Genomic DNA, 18492 nt, shown 5'->3' on the forward strand with positions numbered 1-18492 from the left:
TACAAAACTCAAATGTACGCAAATATTTGATAGAGAAGACTGTAGGGTTATTACGGAATACAAATGAAAGCAAGGGGCTGTACACCAGCATATAATATACAAGAAATGAAGTTACTTGGACTTAGATTTTAAAAAGGTAACTTCTTAATATGCAAGCTTGACATATGCATAACAAATAATCCTATAAATGGAGTTACAGTGAATTTTTAAAATTCTACTGTGGTGAGACAGATGTTAGTCTTAAAACTAGTTAGTATACAGTGTCCATGTAAGTGCTCAGCACTTCAGCAGGTAATATTTTTTCTTCCATATATCTTGTGCTTTAAAAAAATATATGTTTTTGAAAGACCAGAGAATGACAACACAAATCAGAAAAACGGGCAAGAACTGAGTTTTCATCTCTGCTATTAATTATTCACCATTTCAACATCTGTGATGTTTTTTGTGATCTACCTCTCTAGACAGAGACAAAAATCTGAACTATTCACAGTAGTTGGTTTTAAAGGAGAGAATGATGGAATGATACAACTACTGAGGGAAAAGTACAGAAGTAGTAATAAGGAGGCACATGGCCACAATTAAGCTCCTGTATTGGATGTCACATTCTGCTTTCTCTTCAGATGATATGAATTATTTACATTTACTTTCAAAGATCTGCTTTTTCTTTTTAAAAATAATTATTAAAAAATATTTTAGAAAATTCCAAGTTTTATTAAATATATAGCTTTTATTTTTAAATTTTGCATATTCTAATATTTTGAAAAAAATCATTATAGTTTTCAAATCATGACATTTAAATGTTCATACAAGAGGCAGGGTACTAACAGATTAACCATGACCCCTCTTCTCTGATTTTTGGAGGTCAGTTGAAAGCCAGTCATAGAGGAGACTGCAAGCTTCAGGGCAACAAATTTAAAACTGATGAGTGTGTTCTCTTCTGTGGTCAGAAGCTGATTTATTAATTTTCAGAATAATTTTCATATCTAAATAACTTGACTTCAGAGAAGCCAACTATATTTAGAAAAGGCAAGGGAGGGCTGAAGACAGACTGCTATCATTTTTAAACTTGGCTGCAGCATTAGCATGAGGGGCCTGGTGAGCTACATACAGAGTCACAAAGAGTCAGATATAACTGAGCGTGCACACACGCATGCGCACATACACACATGCAGAAAAGAACATGCTTTTTCAGAAGTGCATCTAGGGTGCTACAGTGAGGGCCTGGTATAAAGAGAAATTCATCTAACTAGCAGGTACAACAGAAGATGAAAATTACAAAATGTGCTTTTGGATGCCCCATATAACATTTTTTATTTTAACAAAGCTGAAAAATCAACACTCACTGTCACATCTTTGGGCTCTGGCACTACTATTTTCTGCCACTGTTCAAGTCAATACAGATTTAGTAACTCATACACAAAACCTGCCAAAAGCACGTTTTATCTGGACAATCCAGATTGCTATTGGGAAGCCAATGAGCAACTATCTTGGTGGGCAATGGGGAAGAACTACTACAGGAAGAGGTGGATTATAACAGTCAGTTCTACAGCATGGACCACTGACCACAAATATGACAATGTGCCATCACTGATTCCTGAAAAGTGTGTCTGGAACACTTATGTGAAGATTTTTAAGAGTGAGATGGAATTGGATATTAATCCTTGGCACTATAAAGTCAGTCACAGGAGCTTCTGAATTATCAGAGTGACTTAAGTGCTTTTGTGCCATTTCTAAAATGTGTTGGCAAAGTCAAGAATCAGTCTTCTTTATTAAAACTGGCCTCTCATGAGCTGCCTAGAAGCTGTATGCCAGTCCACAGAGCTCTCAAGATCGACTCAGGTGCCCTGGGAAAGGGCCAGAGCCTTGAGCTGGTATGAAGCAAAGGGTATTTGGTGACAGCCAGACAATGACCAGCCCTCAAAGCTTCATCTGAACTGGTGTGTGCAGTTCCAGAATTCTACCACCACGTCCCAGCCAAGAACGGAAGCCTGCAAGCAGTGCCCTGAACAAACAGAGGGCAAGGAGACAAATGGGTTTTGCTCTCATACTCCCTGAACAGCAGACTGATGAGCAGCGGCAATTAACAGCTGTGCCATCCACAGGTCTCAGCTACCTCTCCCACCGAAACCTACTACTTCTCAGGAGTTTTCACTTCTGCTGAGCAAATGGATTAAGCACAAACCTGACTGATCCTCCACTGTGACCTTTTGGACAACAGACCAATAAGAACAAAGAAAGATCAGATATAATTAAGGAGCCAAGAAACTAGGGAGTTATTTTCTTTCCTGTCTTTACTAAAACTAGTTCTGACACGAAGATAACACATATCCTATTTACAGAGTACCTTTCTTTTGACAAGCTAAAAGTACCCTTCACATATTTTAAAATTTTCTAATATTTAAATATGCTCTCTTTTGTAGTGGTGTGTTTATTAAGTAATTTTTTTAGACAACAGTGAGGTATATGCTAAGAAAGGTTAGAAAACTTGAGTCTCTACTAATCCAACTACTTTTCCCTTAAGACTACAGAAAGCTTTTCCAGAGGAACATTACAAGTAAGAAATGGTAGCTGGTTTTGCATTTTGAAGGTAATACTAATCTTAGCAGATATGAATTCCTCTACTTCCCCACACAATATTGAAACATTTGGTTACAAACAGATAAAGTGCATCCACAGGCAAACTAGCCTTAGATACTGGGGCTGTCTGGACCTCAACTTTGAGTCCAATGCCAGCTCTAAATCTTCTCCGTGCCAGTTATACAAAGCTGTTCATTCATCAAATTTGTAAGATCCTTTGGTGAAGCCAGTGAAGTAGAGAGATACCTTTTCTCCAAGGCGAATGCTCCCGCATTTCAGAATGTTGATGTCATTTTTGCAGTCATCCATGAAGCCACAGATGAGCCGGTAGTCACTGAAAATGATGGCTGTCATCTTGGTGATGTACTGGTGGCACTGGTACTCGGTGATGTTGCCACGGTGATCCACCAAGCAGGAAACCAGGTACCCTTTTCCAAATGGCTCATCAGCGCACTCTTTGATCTGCTCAAAGGAAAATGGCTGTTTTACGAAAGCATTCTATTCTCTTACCAAACCACCTTTATGAAAGAGAGAATGATACCTTCTTGTTTCTTCTTGAAAGAAAGAAAAGGAAAACACTGAGAAATGCTTTTGTTGTAAAGAAAACAGTGTGTGTGCTATGCTATTAAGACTTTTGCACTTTCTAGGAAATATCTTATTAATGTGTTTTACAAGAAAACACATAAATGCGTAGGTAAAATCCAGGTTTGAAGTAAAACAGCTTTTTTTTTTTTTTTTTTTTAAGATTCAGTTTACTGAGAAAATTTCTTAGCATGTGGGATCTAGCTCCCTGACCAGGGATTGAACCTGGGCCCCCTGCACTGGGAGCTCAGAGTCTTAGCCACTGGACCACCAGGGAAGTCCCTGAAAAGAGTTTTTGACAGCTCTTTTTAAATGATTCTTCTGAGAATTACCATTACCCATGCAAAGAATGCAATGGATAGTGATATGATTAATCTAAGGCATAGGTCTGAAAAACAGGTGCAGAACTAAAGTCCAGTTGCATATCTCATGCCAACATACACAGCAAACTATTATTGTTAGATAAACCTAATTACTAAAGGGGGGGTACTATTTTACCTCTCGACATGACATTGATGTGTTCTGAATTAACTATGGGTTTGGGCATTTTTTTCCCCCCCCGTAGTGCTAGTTTACTTAGAAAATAGATAAGAGAGAAGGAAAACACATGGAGGATTTAACTTTGTAAAAAGGCAGATTATTTACTTTCCATTTTTAATGTCTGGCAAATAAATTTCAAATTAATGTGTCTCTGCAGTTGTCATCAACGGCAATTTGTAAATAACACTGAAGGCCTAACTAACGGAGATGAGCAGAATTAAAGTAGAAAAGGAAGTGGGCATGTTTCTTAACTGAGTAGACTCCCAGCTTCACCACTGTGGTCTGAAACAGAAACATGTTTAAAAATGATGTCCAGTGCAGTCTGGCAAGAAGTCTAGGAAGGGGAAGGCCACTGCAATTCTAATTTGGGTCGTTTAGACATATGATCTAGTGGGTCAAGCAAAAGTGGCCCCACATGGGTAGTGTCTCCGCAAAGCGCATCTAAAACCACAAGTCCTAAGGAAGGAAATTAGGCTAAAAACGTTGAAGTTCAATCATAAAAAGTGCAATCTACTTACAGGGTTTTAAGGTTGAATCATAAAGCACAGAGGGTTGTTTGGGAAACGCCTACTGCATTTGGAGAAATTAAAAACAAACAAAAATGGCAGTTTTGACAAGAGGAAGGAGCCAAATGTAAATGTTTATTTTTAATATAAATGAGAAGGGAATGTTTTGTTGGGTTTTTTCTGACCAACAGAGACCATTCTCCATTCTTATACCACATCTGGTGAATATGTACACTTGATAGACAAATACAATCTCCTTTTCCAGAAGGCACAGGGTGAAGGACACACCACACGCTAATAGTCCTATAAGCCACTGGGTCTCTTCATGCCTAACCCCAGTGTTAAATTCAGAGCAAGTCAAAGACTCAGTTCAAGACAGAAAACTGTGTTTATTTTCAAAGAAGCAAACTTGGGAAATTAAACAGCCTCACACTGGCTTCAAGAGGCAGCAGAGATCTTCAACAGTCAACAAGCTGAAAGCAATTCTTTCAGTTTAACCTTGGGCTCTTTTTTTTGATGACGCCTAAGAAGAGGGCCATAAATGTACTTCCAAGAAAAGGGTTTTTTTGTTTGTGATTTTTTAAAAAAGTAAAACAGAGGTAAGTTTCAAAAGTAAAAGGAGAAATAACTGCTTAAAAATCTCAGTGTTTATAATTCAACTAATGAAAAAAGCCCTGCATGAAAGAAAAAAACAGGACTAGTGGAAGACACCTGGGTTTTTAAAACAATGAAGAGCAAGTATTCAGACAGGCTCTATTAGGCAATCAATGGTTTAAAAATCTGAAGAAAGACTGCTAGACATTTTGAATTGAAGCCTGAATAAGAAATTAAATGTATATTTAGCTTCAATCACCTGAGATTTTACTGAAACCCAGAGATGTTGTACCTATCTGTATTTCAGTCCACCACCAATCACAACCAGATGTAGTGTCTGAATTAAAATTTTATGCTTTTTTCCAACCACTGTATTGGAGAGAAGTTTAAAAACAACAACAACAACAACAAAAAACTTCTAAGAATAACAATGAAAAACAGCATTAAATCATCAACATATTTATGAATGGAAGTAAAGTCTGACGTGGCTGGGGAGCAGATTCTTAAGGAACCATTAGAGAAACGCTACAGTCACTCTACTTTTGACATAATGCAAGAGAAAAGCAGGCAATATTTGACTCAATCATGGAGAGTAAATAAAAAGTTCAGTTTGCAGTCTTCAGTATTTTTATGATGTTGTTTTTCTCCTCGGAAGAATAACTCCAAAATTAAAAGAGAAGAGGGAAATGTAGAATAACATGTTTTATTTTTCCTGTTAATTAATTTTTCTGACTGCAATATGATCTCCCTCTATAGAGGGCGAAGTACCCCTGTTACATGAATCTGTTATAAAACCACAACATCCTCCAAAAGATTACAAGAGGGCCATAACGTAACACACACATTACAAGGAAGCCAGTTTTATTTACTTACTGATTTGGCTATGCCTAGGCAGCATGTGGGGTCTTAGTTCCCTGACCAGGGACTGAACCTGTGCCCCCTGCGGTGGAAGCACAGTCTTAACCACCGGACCATCAGGGAAGTCCCAACAGTTTTATTTTATAAATACAGATAGATAAAACCAACAAAGGGTGAAATTATTCTGACGAATCTGCATATTCTCTGAGCTAAATTTCCACATGGCACTCAAACTGGAATGTATAGTCAGTCACATAGCGAGCCAAGGGAGTTTGAGGTACGTAATACTGAATCTAAAAGCTGAATATCAAAGTTTTAAAATAAGCTATTCTATTCTGAAGCCCCAACATATTTGATGAAGGGTCACTGCTTTAAAAGAATAAAGCATATCTGATTCAGTAGTAGAAGGTTTGAGGAAGAAAGCAGGTTCTCTAAGATCCCATAAAGAGCTAAGTAAGGTACATAAGCTGAGGACTTACCTGGTTGGAGTAGGGTGTTCCCTAAGAGCTCAAGAGAAGATGGTCCTAACTTAAGTCATCAATAAGGTAGTAAGGGGACTCCCCTGGTGGTCCAGTGGCTAAGACTCTGGGCTCCCAATGCAGGGAGCCCAGGTTCAATCCCTGATCGGGGAACTACATCCCACATGTCACATCTAAAGATCCCACAACTAAGACACAGAGCAGTCAAATAAATAAACATATTTTAAAAAAAAAGATAATTTGGGGACAAATCTATATAATGCAAGATCTCTGATTATTAACTTGGAGATAGAAAAGTAGCAATTATTTCCTTTGTGATTCTTTCAGTATGTAGAAATCCCCAACTTCATAGAATTTCTACCACTAATTCTAAAAAAGAAAATAAATTACAATTTTCAATACCACAATTTTCACTAATATCATTTGATATTTACACTGAGCCAAGAGAATAGAAAAAATATCACCAATTAATGTAATATTAATTACATTATATATATATACACACACATATATATATCACCATACATGTAATATTATACACATTTTCAGTAATTTCTGTCTTTATACACAATATCCATTTATAACAATATACATGTAACTTTTTCATAAACCTATCTAATGCTAACTCCTATTATTTGGAGGATATGCCTCTGTGGTTCAACTGGCCCAAGTGCAGAGCCAAAACACTGAGGACTGCTTATGAGCCTCCCGGGAAACTGCCTCGACATGCCTCAGTCACAAGCGGACTGTGCAGCGTGTGAGAGCACTCACTGATGACAGGAGTGACTGTATTCTCCATCTGGGGACAAAAAGAGCCTGATTGCCAACCTGCCTGAATCAACAGTATCCTACTGTGAGTGCAGACTAAGAAAAAGAAGTCTAATTACACACACCCCTGCCTTGGTCTATCTCTGAACCAAGACATACGTGAATGCAAGAGAAGTAGAGTAACTGAATCACTCGTTCCTCCCTCATTGACTGGTCTGGTCAACAGATGTCATTTTTCCTTTCAGGTCATTAAAGATCCACAGAATTCTTTCTTTCACTACCTACCTCTGATATTGTAGACTTGCAAACTTCTCTGGCCACAGATTCAAATTTTGGATCTGTAGTTAGGTTCAGCTTATAATTCCATAACAACTAGGTACAAGAGAAAAGAACACAAAAAACAAACAAACAAAAAACTTAGAATAGCATGAAATTTAGTATTAGTGGTTACTATAAATGATAAAATTCCATTATACAGTCAGATAAGGCATATTTTACACTTCAGTTAATGAACAAAAAGTAAGATTAAAATGTCACTGTATTTATAAATAAAAGGAAAAAATGTGGAAACAAAATAAAGCACTACCATTCAAAACATAGATTTTTTTCTATTTTTACTTAAGGACAAATTTCTTTAAGTCAAGAAAAAACTAAAATGAAAATTCCTGATAAGAGTTTTTCCAAGAAAATATAAATAGGTGTACATGCAAAATTCTTCTTAAATCAAAAAGTCTAACACAGAAACTCAGAACTGAAGGCTACGTTGCAGATTTCACAACCAACAGTGCTTTTCACATGCTTTTTATGAAGGAATGTCGTCCAGAGTCTAATTTCCAAGTGTATCTTTCTTTATTCCTCTAAAACCCTCAACTTGACACGTACATGATAAGGTCTGTTTTACACAACTGTTTCAATGCTTCAAACTATGAAATCTCTAAAGCCATTACTATTCACAGGTGAGGGCTGAATATTACTTTATCTTTGCAGCTTCAGTTAAAAAATTTCAATACATGATCCAATTTCTGAAAAGTAGCAAAAATGAGCTCTTAAACTCTGCTCAGATGGAGAAAACAGAGTAGGGGCTTTCTATGATGCAGGATGCGGAGGAGCCTTTTTCTCAGGCTGCCTCACTCCATGACTAAAGAATACAATCACTCATTCACCGACTCACTCAAACATCCGCTTAGCACTTCTGATGATGTATCACACACAGTCTAATCTCAAGGGCTTCACCGACTATTACAGGAAACAGAAGCAAATGTTTGAACACATACAGAGCTAGGAAATGGAGGTTAAAGCAGGAGGAAAAAGACAAAGACTGTCCAGTGGTGTCTATGGTCCGTGGCAGGTAATGTGACTAAGTACAGCATTTGGTTAATTGAATCACAAGATGTCACAGCAGTAATGCAATCAGACTTACGAATCTTTTTTTTCTCCTTTAAATAATTTTTGAGGTTGTGTTATATTTTAAAAACCCTACCCCCTGTTCATGTTTTCTTCTACTGTTTTTGTGGTGTTTTACTTTAAATCTCTGACCTATCTAGACCTTACCTAGAGTACGTCATCAACTTAAGCAGCCAATCTGCTTCTCTGTTCTTGCAGTCTCCCATTCAAAATACCAAATAATGTGGAGGTGGAGTGATTTCTTCCAGTACTGTCAGATATAGAACTACTCCTCTTTGAAGACACAACTCAAGTATCATCTCCACTATTAGATGTTTCCGGACATCAACCCACCAGGGCAAAATTCACTTTTGTGTCCCCACTGTGCTCTTACAGGCTTTTGCCGAAGCATTCAGTGCTTTTTGCACAGATGTGATTTCACATCGGTTCCTTTTAATGTTAGACTGTATACGATATGGAGATACAGATATGACAGTGAATGCATCAGTCGCAGTTATCTCTGGAGTCTGTATCTGCCAGCTCGAGCCTGTCTCCATCCTCGAGGTATTTAGTTGTGTCCAGTTTCCATCATAGTGTCTGGCACACAGTAGATGACTCTATGATGACTAAGTGAAATAACTTTAAAAGACAAAACTCTAACATTGTAAACTTGACTTGCAAAGAAACAATTTCATATGGTAGCTGTAACTGAAGAAAAGTTATGTTTACAAATGTTATTTGGCCGAGCTTGCTGGTTTCTACAATGGAGGACTATTTGTAGATTTATCATGGCCCTTAGATAAGGTTAATCATTCTCTTGTTAAGATTAAGTGCATTTAAGAAAACATTATGCTTCCCAGAACAAAGGAAGAGCATCCTAATATCTGCCATCATATACATAAAACACACATGGCGAATTATGGAAAATCCATACTTACATGATTGCAGTCTGAAGAAATTTCATTTTCAGGCTAAAAGGAAAAAAAAAAAAAGAGACGCTGTTAAAAAAAAATCCTCTCAGGTTTTCAAATACCAGCAAAATAAACTCAAAACAAGAAATCTGAATATTCAACTGATTATATCTCTTCAACAGGAGGAGCAGATTTTTAGATTGCTGAGGAGCAATATACCAGAAAAGCAGATGAAACATAGTCCCTTGGCAATCCATGGTACAATCTGGAAACTGGGAAAATGGAGAGGAATGTAGTAAAGAGATAAAGCAACACTGGCAGAAGGATCCTTACACAATACTTCATAATCCTGAAAGCTAAAGAGGATTGGGCACAATATAGGTGTTCTTGCTTTAAAGAAAGTCAGATTTCTGAAAAAGGCAGGCTTACTAAAGAGGGCAAAAAATGTCTGACAATGATTACAAATTAGGCTCATGTCACCATTAGGGGAGGCAAGGTGGTGGGTACACAGGACCTCCCTGTACTATATTTGTAACCTTAAGAGTCCATAACCTTGCAGGTCTATGATTAAAAATATAACATTACAAAAAACCAAACTATTTATATATTCCCGTGAATACATTTGCTCATAAAGCCAAGTACATACAACAGAGAATAAATGAACTTTCATTTCGGTGACAAACAAGTAGATGAGGTTAAGCTTAAAACTGCACAGCTTTGCCATACGCTCCTTTACTTTCCTTGTTCATACCAGTAAAGGAGATACAGCTGTCATAATGCACACAATAGTACAGTACTATCTACTTTGAGTTTCCATAGCTTTCGAACCAGCTCAAGCGAAGTCAATTCTGTCTCCCCTCTATGAAATATTCCTGACAAAGGTTGTAAATGATGCTATTTTTCTAAATAAAAAGATTCTCCCTATTCAAGGAAAGAAATAAGGCAGCACAGAAAAGAGAAAATATTAGCAAGCTAAACGGAGACACCGAGCATCACTTCAAGAAGAAAAGGGTTTCTAAGGAACTATTCATTCCACTACAGTATTTAACAGGCATTAATTCTAACATACAAACTCATTTCTGTATGTACTTATAAAATATACTAGAGTTGACTTAGATTGCTAGGCAATTGTGAGATTATAACACACCACCTCTGAACTTTCTCCCTTCTTGTCTAAGTAAGAACAGATATTTTAATGCCTTTCTGATGTGTTTGAGTCTCAGAAATCCGCCTCCATACTGTGAGTTAATCTAGCTTAACTCTGCTCCCTTCATTTCAATTCCAAGTGCCTACTTTATAACGCTTAACAGTTTATTTGCAAGAAAGCTTTCTTTTGTTTGGGCAGTTTTCTATCTATCCCCTCTACATCTACACTGTCCACTTTTTCCAGTCAATCAGCAATTCTACCTCTTTCTCAAAGCACATATGGCAATTAACACCACTAGCATCTCTACTTGTGTTCATTTCCATAACAATAATTTTGGTTTAAAGGGGCATTCTTGAAAGAAATTCAGAGCTCGGAGAATTTTCAAAGTAGTCAAATAAGATTTAAGTTACTCATGGGAAAAAAGTGTTGCCATGTTCATAGTCCACAAAACTTACATTAGCAAATTAACGACTGTTTTAACATCCTGCTTCCCTACAGTGGTAGGCTGGATTATTGCTCCCAGCTCTCCACTCTTAATAGGATTTGATATCCCTTGCCCTTTGTCCTCGTGACTCTGCACGGCCTCCTGCTGTGGACCAAGCGCACCCCCTGCCCCACTGAGGTCAGGCCGGGCTGCTGACTTGCTCTGGCCAGTGAGATGCTCGCAGGCATGACATGAGCAGAGGCTTTACATGTGCTCGGGGGGGCCTGTACTCTGACTCTTGTGAAGAACACGTACAGAAAGCTGCAAGGACAAGGAGAGATGCGTGCAGCAGAAAGCCCTTGAAGTTTTGAGGGTGTCTGTAATGAAGGAAAACTGACTAACAAGCCTATCAGGAAAATGAAATAATAAAAACCTCAAAACCTTTAAGTTGTCATTAACTGTAATGATCTGATTTAGTGAATCAGATTAGTAAGTACGCAGTGCCGCACCTTTCAGGAAGGAATGACAAAGTCCACAGAGACGTAAGTGAACTGCAAATCTGAAGATCAGGCTTGCTTTTTATCTCTCTCACTGTCTTGATTTGCAACTGACAATTTTTTTCCTTTATAGTTTTTCTATTCACAACGAGAAGATGACAATATAGGAATGCTATGAGAAAAAGATTATGACGTTAAGCCACTGAGATTCATTGAACAGTTATAAAGAATTTTTAAGTGTAATTACAAATAATTTACTCTCATAAATTTAAAAAAGCCTATAGAATTAAAGGACAGAGTAGTTGTTCAGAAGAACAGAACAGAAACCTAAAAAATACAAAACACAAAGTAGTAAACCCACAGGGCTTCCCTGGTGGCTCAGAGGTTAAAGCATCTGCCTGCAATGTGGGAGACCCGGGTTCGGTCCCCGGGTTGGGAAGATCCCCTGGAGAAGGAAATGGCAACCCGCTCCAGTGGGTTCTCCACTCTTGCCTGGAGAATTCCCATGGAGGGAAGAGCCTGGTAGGCTACAGTCCACAGGGTCGCAAAGAGTCAGACACGACTGAGCTACTTCACTTCACTTCAAACCCACAATACCAGCACAAATTAACTCTAGAAAAAGTATTAAAAAAAAAAAAAAAGGAAAGAAAATGCTACAGTTGAGCACTCAGCCATTTGATAAGAAACGAAAAGACAGAGATCTCAAGGAACAAAAACAGATGTGGGTGCTCACACAGGTGTGCTTCCAAGCCTGCACCGCTGCCACGAGGTCACAATCGAGTTACTTCATCAGACAGCACATCTACTTCTGAAAATCTGTACACACAGACAGGCTTGATGATCTTTAACCTTAGGATATGAAGAGTATGGGGACTAACACCAGAACTATTAAGGAAGAAGAGGCTGAAGATTGTTTTCCTTTTATTAACAGTGAAATAACACTCTAAATAAAATGATCCCAAGAAATCAATCAACAAGTAAATACTGAATACATATGAAGTACCCAAAACTGTGCCAGGCATTGTTGTGGGATTACAGAGTAAGGCACTGTCCCTAACCACAGATAGTTTACAGTCCAGCTGTAGAAATAAAATGGTGAGTTCAAGCAAATGAGCAAAAGCAGACTTGAGCTGGGCCTGAACGTTCAGACCGGCCCAGGGGCCGTTCCAAAAGGGATGCAACTGAGAAGATTCCCTGGAGCTCAGGAAGAAAATAAATGAAGCTTTCTTTTTTGAAAAACTCATCATTTAATTTACACTTTCATGGTTTTGTAATATATGTTAGAATAATTGATATTTTATGAATAACACATATCTACTAGCGTAAGCTTAGTAATTTTTTCAAATAATAACATGATGAAGACAGAAAATTGAGAGTTGAAACCTCCCTTCTAACCAGTCCTCCACTCAAACCCACCCCTTCAAATCAGAGGCAAAGTGAAGGTTCCTAGCCTGTGGAAGCAGCAAATTAGAGGCTAAGCTTTGCCACAGAATTAGCTACTCTCTATTACTCTGGAGACAGAAATCTGGACTTCGAAAAGTCTTCTACATCAAGTGTTTCCTCATTGGAATTTAAAAAACTGTTCTCTTAACAATGGAAAACTGGGGGGAGACAAGCTTATGAAAACTCTCACAAATAACTTTCTGTTAAATTAATGATCAAATTTTGGAGAAGAGCCTGCTGAAGCTGCATATGTTAGTATCAACAAAAAACTCATTATGAATCCAGGAAAGAGAAAGAAGACAACGTGACGCAGCCCCCCAGCCTAACACAGTGACTAAAGCAGAAGGAACGCAGCTAATGCTGGACGGCGATGTGGCAACAGCACCCTGGGAGACAGCCTGAGCACTCTCTGCAGCAGACAGCACCGAGAAACCGGGCTGACGCCGGTGAAAAACGTGATGCGTGCAGAAGAAAACAGTAAAAGTGTCACTGGATTGAGCCGGGTGCTATATTTACTTCTTATAACATGATGGGGGGGTGGGGCAAAAAAAATGGTATTGTGTCCAGTTTACTGATAGAGATAGTGAAATTCACAGAAATCAAATCACATAATCAAAGGCACATCTCTAGGAGGCAACAGAAACTGAAGTTTATTAAACGATAGTAAATGACAACCAATGCTTATTGTGATACTTTCTACCTTGATACTTCCCCCCAAAGTCAGCAGCTCAGGATGAGCACAATAACGGGGAGACCTTTGGGAGGAGCAAGAAAAGGGAATGTAGACAGGGGACTTTCCTGGTGGTCCAGTGGTTAGGACTGTGTGCCCCCAATGCAGGGGGCCTGGGTTTGATCCTAGGTTAGGGAACCAAGATCCCCCATGCCTCATGGCCAAACAAACACCAAACAAAAAAATAAATCAAAGAAAGGTAGACAGGATGAATAAACGGAACAAGTGCTCTGGATTGATTTATTTGATGAATTCAGAGGCCAGCGGCCTGGGTAAGAAACTGGTAATGAGATCAACTATGGATCTAGACTGGCGTTTCCCCAGTGGCTCAGTGGTAAAGAATCCGCCTGTCAATGCCAGGAGACCCAAGTTTGATGCCTGGGTCAGGAAGATGCCCTGGAGAAGGAAATGGCAACCCATTCCAGTATTCTTGCGTGGAGAATCCCATGGACAGAGGAGCCTGGCGGGCTACAGTCCATGGGGTCGCAAAGAGTAGGACACAATTGAGCATACATGGAAAGGGATCCGGATGAGCCCTTCAAATAACCACAACAGGTTATAAAAAACTTTGATTAGTTCATTTGACTTTTCTAAATCAGTGATTCAAATGTTTGGGATATTACTATACTTTAATCTCCTAACTGGGTAAGTAAGACAAGCTGAAACAGTTGATTTTAAGGTTTAACACCCCTAACCCTTCCTCTAAGTTCCGTAAACTCAGAATGGGCTTTTAGGGATAGAAATTGTTTGTGTGTGTAGGGGGGTGTTGGGGGGAGGAAACACAACAGATTAGCAGTAGTGTCAGCTACAGAAGCTCTGTGACTTCAGATGTCTCACTTCTTCAGACCCTAGAGGACAAGCTTTGGACTAAAACAGGGATTTCATCACCTAGGGTTCATGACAGACTTAGGAGTAAGGTTGTCTTGAAAAAGAACGCAAACTTCTGCGTGCAAGTATGTTTTCCTGAGAAGAGAATCCACAGCTGTTATCATCATCTCAAAAAGATCCATAAGTTGGAGAAAGACAAATATTGTATGATTATCGCTTATATGGACAATCTTAAAAAAATAAAAAAAGACACAAATGAACTTACTTACAAAACAGAAACAGACTCACAGACTTGGAAAACAGACTTACGGTTGGTTACCAGGGGAGAAGGGTAAGAGAGGGGCGGCTAGTGAGGTTCGGGCTGACACATTCATACTGCTATATTTGAAATGAGTAACCCACAAGGACCTATGGTATAGCATGGGGAACTCTGCTCAATATTATATAACCACATAAATGGGAACAGACTTTCAAAAAGAATATACATGAATATGTATAACTGAACCACTTTGCTGTACACCTGAAACACATTGTTAATTATTTAGACATTACTATAGCAGTCTTCGGAATAATAATCAAAGTTTATAATCAAAACTAATGACACTCTGCAATACCGCTGACCCTTGAATGACATGGGTTTGAATTGTATGGGTCCACTTATATTTGGATTTTTTTAAAATAAATGTGTACTATGTTTTTTTAAAAAAGAAGCATTTATCTAAGATGACTGAGATTCTCTCCGGCTCTCTGAGTCTATAAAATCTGAGACGTGGAACTGAAAAATAGCAGTATTTGAATTCCACATCCTTTAATGCAGGTAATTTGCATATTATGATTACAGTTTCCTACTGCTTGATCTTAATCATTCTCGGCTGGTCAAAATCAAAACAAACAGGTTTCAGAATACACTGCTGGAAAGGTTGAGTCTGAATGTTCTCAATTAATTCAACCATCACATTCACTTAAGAGGATGATTTTTACAGAGAGTACAAGTCTGGAAGTATGATTTCCCCAAAGGCGAATAGGCTGAGTTAATGAGTCTGGCAGGAGAAATTAAAGGAGTCACAAAACTAACTTGGAAGTTGTCCCAGTTTCTAAAACAGAAATGCTTGGGAGTTAGACTGTGTCTAAAATATGAAACATTCTATAATCACATCTACTCCAGTTGAACTACCCACCAGATCATACCTGATACTAAATTCAGTGGCAATAGACTCTATGCATTAAACACCAAGAGAAAACAAACAAATCAGCAGTACTGCTGCTTTCGTGGCCTTGCAAAAATCTGAAGGCTAGGAAACAGCCTGATGCCTCCTTCTGAGGAACATTCTGCTGCAGCAGTAGGTAAATTCTTCTACAAATTTATTCTTGAAGGACCCAGTAAACTTCCAGTCATATAAGCAATTCATTTATTAACTAGGCCCAAACCACTTCCTTCACGCCACCAAAAAAGCAAACTGAAAACACTACAGTGGGTGATGATTAGATCAACTCAGTCTTTCAGTCTTGGTAAATTTCTCCTGCGCAAGTGTAAACTGAACATTAACCCTCAGTCAGATTCATAACTAAGTTCCTCTTAGTGCCTCATTCTGGCTCAACCAGAATTATTTTCTATTTGTACCCAGGGATAGCTGCTAAGGATTGTTTTACCAAAATAACAGCGATCAGCACAGGCTTTGTGCCCTCCAACAATGCTCTGATTCACTCAAGAGCTTTGCTTTTATATGATTCTTTAACGTTCACTCATCTTTTCAGAAAGGATTTACGAACAGGTTCAGTGGGAGGTAAAAAGAAAGGAAGACAGAGAGTTACAGATGGCTGGCTCTCAAGTACATATGATAAGGGAGGTAAAACATGATTCTACACCTAACCATCACACAAAGTTGACTGTGGAGTTGAAGGAGCTAATATTTTAAAGAATGAAAGAAGTACCACCATGCTTTCTGAGTTAGGATGACAGAAATCAGACAGACTAACAGAGGAGGGAACAACTAACGGCAGTCTTACGAGGAGGCTGTGATTTGCTGACATGAGGAGGCTGTGATTTGCTGATATGGCGCTGTGTGTGGGCAGGGGTGAGGGGGCGACAAGGCACACCACCAAGGTGAGGAGGTCAGAAGGCTGAGACCTGAGCAAGGACGCAGGGAGCACCATGGGACCATTCCCAGGCGACGGGGAAGGGCTTCCCTGCTGGCTCAGTGGTAAAGAAACTGTCTGCAATGCAGGAGACATGGGTTTGATCCCTAGGTTGGGAGGATCCCCTGGAGAAGGAAATGGCAACCCCCTCCAGTATTCTTGCCTGGAGAATCCCATGCACAGAGGAGCCTTGGTCATGGGGTCTCAAAAGAGTTGCACAAGACTTAGCGACTAAACAACAACATATGGTGTGTCTGTGTGCTCGATCACTCAGTCGTGTCCAACTCTTTGTGACCCCATGCAGCACGCCAGGCTTTCCTATCTTTCACAGTCTCCCAGAGCTTGCTCAAACTCATGTCAAATAATGGTTTGTTTTAGTCCTAATTAATACATTATGCTAAATACAGTGTAGAGAGTGGTGATTCAATTTATTATTATTTACTTGTGTGCTTCCCCAGTGGGTGGTGGGGTAACAACTGGGAAAAAATATGCAAATACTTTTAAAATAATCTTTAAATATTTTATTAACTTTGAAGAAGGAATAAGAACAGCTACTTAAGAAACTGGAGATACTTAGGCACTGATCTATTCATAGAGTTTTTACATAGCTCAAGAAGTTTACACCAAATGGGGAAAAAAAAAATAGTAGCGAAGACCTATATACTATAAACAGAAAAGATTCAGAAAAATCCATCTCTAGAAAGCAGGTCATATGGACTCATAGACTTCACTGAATATAGAAGAATCAAAGAGCGCAACATAAAGCCTTCTGCTGGGGACATAAAGGTAGCAGCCAGGCCATGGTATCAAAGAAAATATCCTTTTCCTCCTAATCTAAATGTTTGCTTTCAGTCCGGGTTCAGAGAAAGTTCCTGATCATTTGAACTGGTTGTTAGTCAAGGCCCCTTTCATGTTTGCTTTCTTGGTTTCCATTTCAGCCAGCTCCTGCAGTTGCCTGTTGCTCAGGCCTTTGCATTCCAACTGTTTTCCAATCACTGTGCATTCTGTGCAAACAAGGCAGCAACTTCCCTAGCCTCAATCTTCTCTTCCTCTTCCCCAAGAGCAGACACAGTGACAAAGCACAATGTGCTAACTATTTGGCCATTACTGCCTTCTTAGGAGGCTCTTGCTTCTGAGATATATATATATTTCAGTTCAGTTACTCAGTCGTGTCCGACTCTTTGCCACCCCATGGACTGCAGCACATCAGGCTTCCCTGTCCATCACCAACTCCTGGAGTATACTCAAACTCATGTCCATCGAGTCGGTGATGCCATCCAACAATCTCATCCTCAGTCGTCCCCTTCTCCTTCTGCCTTCAATCTTTCCCGGCATCAGGGTCTTTTCCAATGAGTCAGTTCTTTGTATCAGGTGGGCCAAGTATTGGAGTTTCAGTTTCAGCATCAGTTCCTCCAATGAATATTTAGGGTTGACTTCCTTTAGGATTGACTGGTTTGATCTCCTTGCACTTCAAGGGACTCTCAAGAGTCTTCTTCAACACCACAGTTCAAAAGCAGCAATTCTTTGGTGCTCAGCCTTCTTTACAGTCCAACTCTCACATCCATACTTGACTACTGGAAAAACTATAGCCTTGACTAGACATACCTTTGTCAGCAAGTAATGTCTCTGCTTTTTAATATGCTGTCTAGGTTGGTCAAAAGACTAGCTTTACTTTCAAGGAGCAAGTGTCTTTTAAATTCATGGCTGCACTCACCATGTGCAGTGATTTTGGAGCCCAAGAAAATAAACTCTGTTTCCATTGTTTCCCCATCTATTTGCCACGAAGTGACAGGACCAGATGCCATGATCTTAGTTTTCTGAATGCTAAGTTTTAACTTCTTCACTCTCCTCTTTCACGTTCATCAAGAGGCTCTTCAGTTCTTCATCGCTTTCTGCAATAAGGGTGGTGTCAACACATATCTGAGGTTACTGATATTTCTCCCGGAAATCCTGATTCCAGCCTGTGCTTCATCCAGCCCGAACGGAAATCTTGATTCCAGTTTGTGCTTCATCCAGCCCGGAATTTCACATGATATACTCTGCATAGAAGTTAAATAAGCAGGGTGACAATATACAGCCTTGACGTACT

The 18492-nt window shown here is 39.1% G+C and overlaps 1 protein-coding gene across 1 annotated transcript in view; it reads right to left on the bottom strand.

The window, feature by feature from the left end:
- Positions 1 to 18492, bottom strand: part of GLG1 (golgi glycoprotein 1) — a 127656-nt gene that overhangs the window by 39157 nt on the left and 70007 nt on the right. The window contains exons 2-4 of the mRNA XM_070770311.1: positions 9226 to 9258; positions 7190 to 7276; positions 2824 to 3039 (exon numbers count right to left, since the gene is read on the bottom strand). Coding sequence (XP_070626412.1) covers positions 2824 to 3039; positions 7190 to 7276; positions 9226 to 9258 — 336 coding nt within the window. The remainder of the gene's footprint in view (positions 1 to 2823; positions 3040 to 7189; positions 7277 to 9225; positions 9259 to 18492) is intronic.

This window comes from Bos indicus, chromosome 18 (assembly GCF_029378745.1).
Source record: "Bos indicus isolate NIAB-ARS_2022 breed Sahiwal x Tharparkar chromosome 18, NIAB-ARS_B.indTharparkar_mat_pri_1.0, whole genome shotgun sequence".
Lineage (NCBI taxonomy): Eukaryota > Metazoa > Chordata > Mammalia > Artiodactyla > Bovidae > Bos > Bos indicus.